Below are 6,000 nucleotides of genomic sequence, written 5' to 3'. Positions count from 1 at the left end.
GGCTTTTTTCTGTTTTATTAGTTTGAGTAAATCGGTTTGGCTGAGATTAAAGTTATAGTTCTCACACAGCTGAATAAACATCAAACAGAAAACTGATTAAACAGAAGTGTTAGATGGTAGAGCCTCGCACTTCCGGCCTTCAAAGGAACCGGCACACGTAGACCACGAAGGCCGGGTCCCCCGAATGGAACACAGCTACATTCTACAGAAATGCCTCTCTTTACTTTCTTCTGATTGGCTGCTCCTTGGAGACGAAGTTTGAACAGTAAGTGTGCCTGAGATGAAACAAAACAAAAGCTGAAATCGAGCTTTGAGTCTGAAGCTTGAGTTTTTGGGTTTCAGGATTACTTGTACATACACTGACCTCATCAATGAGCATCAGCCATTGTAACAATATTCATATGATAGGAAACAAGGAAAAGTAGACTAGGTCCCCTTTAATAAGTGGAAACAGCAGGGAGTTACAGTGCTTTAAACACTTGCTGCTTTGGCTAATTTAGCCATCAACAATAATAGCTCTTTTAGTAGTTTCCTCATTTTTGGATAGAAAGGTCAGTTTAAACATGAAAGTAATTAAGAAGCTTCTTTTATTCCCTATTGTTGTTAAAATAAGAACATATTTTGCTGTGATCAGTGGCTGCTGCCAACATTCATTTAATGAAACTGTGGCTCAGGCCTCGCCAAGTCATTATGAGCCTGTCATGCTAAATCCCAACCAATCAGGAAAGAATGAATCGCTCCAGTGAGCTACTGATGACCATGTGAATTTCCACTGATGGGACATGTTTTAACAGCCTCAGTCACGTCCTGCAGTACACGCTCTTCAGTGCACCAAAATATAAAACATAATACATGTGGAAACAAACCATAAACCCAAACGGAGGAATCGAACTTGTGTCTTTGCTGTTACCATGAATCACAGACATCTCTGACTCACAGAGAGCATACTAAGCTGCCGTACACTGAAACATTTATGGTTTAGTAAAACACTGTAGAGACTAGTGCATCATAAAAGAAAAACTCAGAAGAAACCGTTTGTGTAACTACTGTGTCACATTGTCAGAGCCCCGCTTTTAAAGCCAGACTCTGAGTTTTGGTTGGACACAAGCGTTTCAATTTGATTACAGAATGTCCCACATGTGTTTTATGTTATACTCTCTGGAGGGATTACCAGAAAACTAGTCCACAGATTAGTCTCCCTCCCCAGTGAGCGAGCTCACTTCCTGGGGAGCAGCGCTGCCAGTCTCTGCTTCTTAATGGGAAGGAAGTGGATCTCCTGTGAGCTGACCTTCTTCAGTTTGATAGCTCTGCTTTTAGAGACCTTTTTAAGAGGGTTGTTGGGGTCGTGCTGCTCCCCGTGGGATCCCGACGGCACACCGTAGAGCTGCTGCAGAGCTGCCCCCTGGCTGCCATCCCGTTTTATGGAGAAGTTTTTGGTTGAGACTCCTGAAAGGCCTTTTATCTTTCCGCAGAGGATGGCGGGGATTGCGTCTTTCACTGAGACAATGACCTTGGCTGTCTGCGAGGTGCTCACTATCTCGAGGTTTCCAGCACCGCTAAGAGACGCCTCCTGACTCAAAGAACTAGACCCAGCAGCACTGCTGTCAACCAACCACTTATGCTGCCGGCTGAACTCCAGCGATGCCAGACTGCCGAGGAGTTTGGAATCGACGCCCAGAGACAAAGATGTGCCGCTGCCATCCGGGCCGGACTGTGAGGCTCCTTCTCTGTCTGACTGAGCACACTTTTTCCTCACACCAGGAACTGACAAATCCAGCACACTGTCCTGCTGTGGACTGGGATATTCCTGTTTTGGTTCAACTGGACATGGCCTGACAGAAAGGTCCAGAGCTTGTCCTTCCTCTAGAGGAAGTGAGGATGGGGATGCATTTTGTGGCTGGAACGGAGGCATGCATTTCCTTGAAGACTGCGAGGGGGAGGTAGTATCTTTTGGCGAAGTCTGAGTGCTTTTACTCACAGTGCAAACTGGTTTTGGCATGTTACCCTTTGAGTCCTCGGTCTGAGGGACAGGGATGGGGAGAGGGACTGGCAGAGGCACAGGCAGAGGAATGATGACCGGGTATGGGACTAAGAGTGTCGCAGGAGGGACCAGAGGGGCCAGAGGGGAGGTGTAGGGAGGGGTGAGGGGAGGAAGGGGGAAGAAGGGAGAGCCTGGAGACTGACAGCTTGATGAACTCCCCTGGGAAGGGAAGAGGTCCTGCAAGATGGCAGCAAAAGCTGGATTCTGCAGGAGAGAGAGCAAGTTAGCCTCCTGCGTCTGTCCTGTGGACTTCTGATCAACAGCTGGAGGTAAACCAAACGTCAAAGGACTCTGTAACAGCACGTTGTTCTGGAGCTGTGCACAGTTGGTGGTCTGAGGTATTACAGAAGGACTCATGTGCTGAATCACCTGCTGATCCAAGACCAGGGGCAGTGAAACTGGGCTTTGGCTCGTTATCAAGTACGGTGCTGCCCCCATCTGTCCGAGCTGAGGCCCGGCTGCTCCGGCCATCTGGAGGTGAATGGGCAGCATGAGCGGGCTCTCACCCAGACAAACTGGGTGGAGTACAGTGGTAGCCACTTTAAGAGCCACACCTCCTGGAGGTTCAGCAGTGGGACTCACCACTGGGGGTGCAGGAGTGTCTGTCAGGTTCGAGAGGCCTCCTTTAGTCAGTCCTGTCATATTAGCATCACAGGAATCAGCAGGAGTGAGTGGATTTACTCCATCTTCCACTTTGCTGGAGACCTCTCCTCCTCCTCCCGCCTCAGAGTTGCACACTTCAGTCTGTGGCTGGGTCATGGTTACAGACTTGTCATCGTTACCCTCCATGATTCAGCCTGAATATCAATCTTCATGAAGTCAGTGACGGGTTTCGTCCATTATTCTTGTAAGAAGCCCTGAAACACAGAGCAGAAGGTTTGACGGTAAGCCCCACTTTAAAAATAAAAAGTGAAAAATCTTAAAACATATATACACAATGAGTAAAGCAGGGGCCCCAATACTGTGCTAATATGAAGAACTAAGTTCAGATATGCTTAGGGATTGTTATTTCCATATACAACTACACAACAATAAAATGCTAATTCTATATATTAAAATCTTCTTTTTTTAAACTCTTCCATCTATTTATGGAGCTGCTAAATAGGGGGAATTTTTCCAATGTGATTCAGACTGTGACCGATAGCTGACAACATAACAAAGTGGAAAATTTTTCATTTTTTTAATTTGAGAAAACTACAACTAAGCAGCAGTGCAAACCAAAAGGGGAAGCCAAGAGTCTTCAGTTTGTGCGTGGCGTCTTCCACGCTTGCTAATGCTAGCAAACGAGCTACAGAGACACTCTGAAACCAAACAAGCCATTCCTGCAGTGTTTCCCACATTCAGACTTCAATTGGGTGAGCTGCTCAGATATATTAAGAGACCACATCTGTGATAGGTCTGTTTTAACAGTGTTATTTTACTACCAAACACAGTATATTGATTAGCACAATGCTAATACCTCCAGGAAAGAAAAAAACCAATAGCATATTGTAACTATCTTGGTTATTGTGCTATAAAAGGCTAGTATTCTGGCAATGCAGTTTTGCATTTTCAAAGCTCTAACAATCCATGTACGGACTTCATCTCTCTTCATCTTCCTGTTTTTCGTAGAAGTAACTGCTGTTAAAGATTTATTAGCTCCAAGTCAAACACGGTGAGCTCAGTTTCACTGCTGATGACAGAGTAATGCAGACAAACCAGAATAAATGCAAACAATGAGGTCGCCCTTTACGACTGGGATTCAATACAGGACTACAAATATAAACACTATGAATATAAAAACGTAATTTTTATTTGTTTAAATATTGTTCTCGCAAGTCTTGGCAATTAGACTGTTTAGTTTTTGTCCCCTAGGTGATATCAACAGAGTCATTTTAGCCTTCAAAACAAGGTTAGAGTCAGAGTCCTCAAAGATTATGACACACAGCTCACAGTTAAAGGCAGCCAAAGTGTACGATTACCCATTGTAGCGGTTTTTTTTTATTTATTTATTTTGAAAATGATCCCAGATAGTCCTGCTGATCTTAAGTTCAGTGCTCACAAACTAACCTAGACATTCCTGTTCTCGGCTGTTAACAAATATCTAAGATTCAGTTATGTGAATATAATATTTATATTTTAAAAAAAATTGTAAAAAAAAATTGTAAATTATGGGAGGAAAAAAAAAGTAATAATCAGCAATACCCTACCAGCTGACTACATTGCCAGACTGATATTTCGGCAGTCCTCGCCATTATTCAGCTGCTTCCTCAGAGAGAGGTGAAGATCGCCAACCACCACTGATTCGGATTAATAAAGTTTCATGAAATGAAATGAGATCAGACTCCATCTCCACCGTCTGGAGCTGCGAATCCTTGTTCTGCTCACCAAGACCACAGAGCAGAACAACGACTGCCGTCGCTAATGCTGATACAAGACAGAGAAAGCAGACTTCATCCACAGGATGGGAGACTCCGAGGAGAAGCAACAGCTGGCTGTGTCCCCTCAATCATTTATTCCATGTGTAAAACTGTTTTTAACTATATATAGTTTTTACTTTCTATATATACTTTATTTATCCCCAAAGCTGGGAAATGCTTGTTACAGCAGCCAAAACAATGAAAACCACCTACAACAACATGATTTAAATAAAGTAGAATAACTCAATATTATAATCATCTTCTTCTTTCAGTTGCTTCCTGTAGGAGTCGCCACAGCAGATCATCCGCCTCCATCTCACCCCATCCCGAGCATCCTCCGCCAGGCCTCTGCATGTTCTCCTTCGCTACATCCATGAAGCTCCTCCGAGGTCTTTTCCTCCTGCCTGGGAGCTCCATTTTTAACATCCTTTGTTCAATATCCACTGTCCCTCCTCTGCACATCTCCAAATCATTTCAACCTTGCCTCTCTCTACCTTTTTAAACTTTGAACAGCTTAAAATAATGCATGACGAAAACAGCTCAACCTGGTAAATAATACACAAAAATAAAGGAGTATTCCTATTACAATCTTTAATGGCATAGGAAAATTATGTGATCTTTATTTGTTTTTTGTTTTTAAAAAACCCTATATTAATCTTTAACCTCTTTTTGCATGAGAATGAGCCATTGATTATTGTCCAGTATTAACCCCCTAAGACCCGAACTCTTCCCCAGCATGCATTTTTAATTTCTCTTTGATATTTGGGCATGTTGGGGCCCAATGAATGTAAAAACAAAGAATTACCAGATTTTTTTTTCCTTATTTTTGTTTTTATGAAAAATCAAGAGCCACATATGAGGATATTCGTTTAAAATTTTGATAGAACAGTAGCAGTATAATGTCCTCGTACGTGGATATCAGGCCCTTGCAGAGCAAAATTGAGTATTTTGGTCTAAATAACCCAAAATGTGATGTCCACATATGTGGACGCCAGGTCCTAGGAGGTTAAATCAATGTGTGATACGGGAAGTCTTACAACATCTCATCTTATGTGGAGACGGGTTATTCATTGAATAACTTGGGAAATGTTTAACACTCCACACTGAAAATATCTTATTGTAACCCTGTGTACACACACATTCCTCTCTGCTGTGTGTTTGATTAAAGTCTGAGCCGTGAAGGATTTCCATTTTATATTTGCCCATCTATCCATCCCTCATCTCTGCAGAGGTCCAAGACCACCAAGATACAATATTGACGCAGAAAGATCAAACAGGAACTCAGCATGTTTGATCAACTACACATCTCAGTCTCTATCCATCATCCGACATCACACATGCTTTTGTGCTTTTATAACCGTACTGTGTCGGCTTTCCTATCACTACATGATACCTCTGCACAACACATGTCCTGCCTGCACTGGGTGTCAACCCCCATCCGTCCACAGTGATAAAACGTCCCCTGGGTGCATCTCGTGTCAGTGAGGTCAATTATTCATACGGCTGGGAGCGAGCGGGATAATGTTCAGGTACTGGAGAAAAAGGGAAACATTAAATACC

General features: G+C 43.3%; 1 protein-coding gene across 1 annotated transcript; it reads right to left on the bottom strand.

Annotated features, from left to right (window-relative positions):
• Positions 1-1,216: 1,216 nt before the first annotated feature.
• Positions 1,217-2,830, bottom strand: rai2 (retinoic acid induced 2). The gene has a single exon (XM_085348583.1). It carries the CDS (start codon positions 2,828-2,830, stop codon positions 1,217-1,219), a length of 1,614 nt encoding a protein of 537 aa, XP_085204709.1.
• Between the last annotated feature and the right edge of the window lie 3,170 nt (positions 2,831-6,000).

Source organism: Diplotaxodon limnothrissa, linkage group LG23, assembly GCF_057381915.1.
Source record: "Diplotaxodon limnothrissa isolate DT_005_m linkage group LG23, D_limnothrissa_male_GT1.1, whole genome shotgun sequence".
In the NCBI taxonomy this organism is placed as follows: domain Eukaryota; kingdom Metazoa; phylum Chordata; class Actinopteri; order Cichliformes; family Cichlidae; genus Diplotaxodon; species Diplotaxodon limnothrissa.
The sequence above is the reverse complement of the archived record's forward strand: the minus strand, read 5'-3'. Positions and strand labels throughout refer to the sequence as shown.

Coding starts and splice junctions, on each gene's coding strand:
- rai2 (XM_085348583.1), bottom strand. CDS start 2,830: ATGGAGGGTAACGATGACAAGTCTGTAACCATGACCCAGCCACAGACT.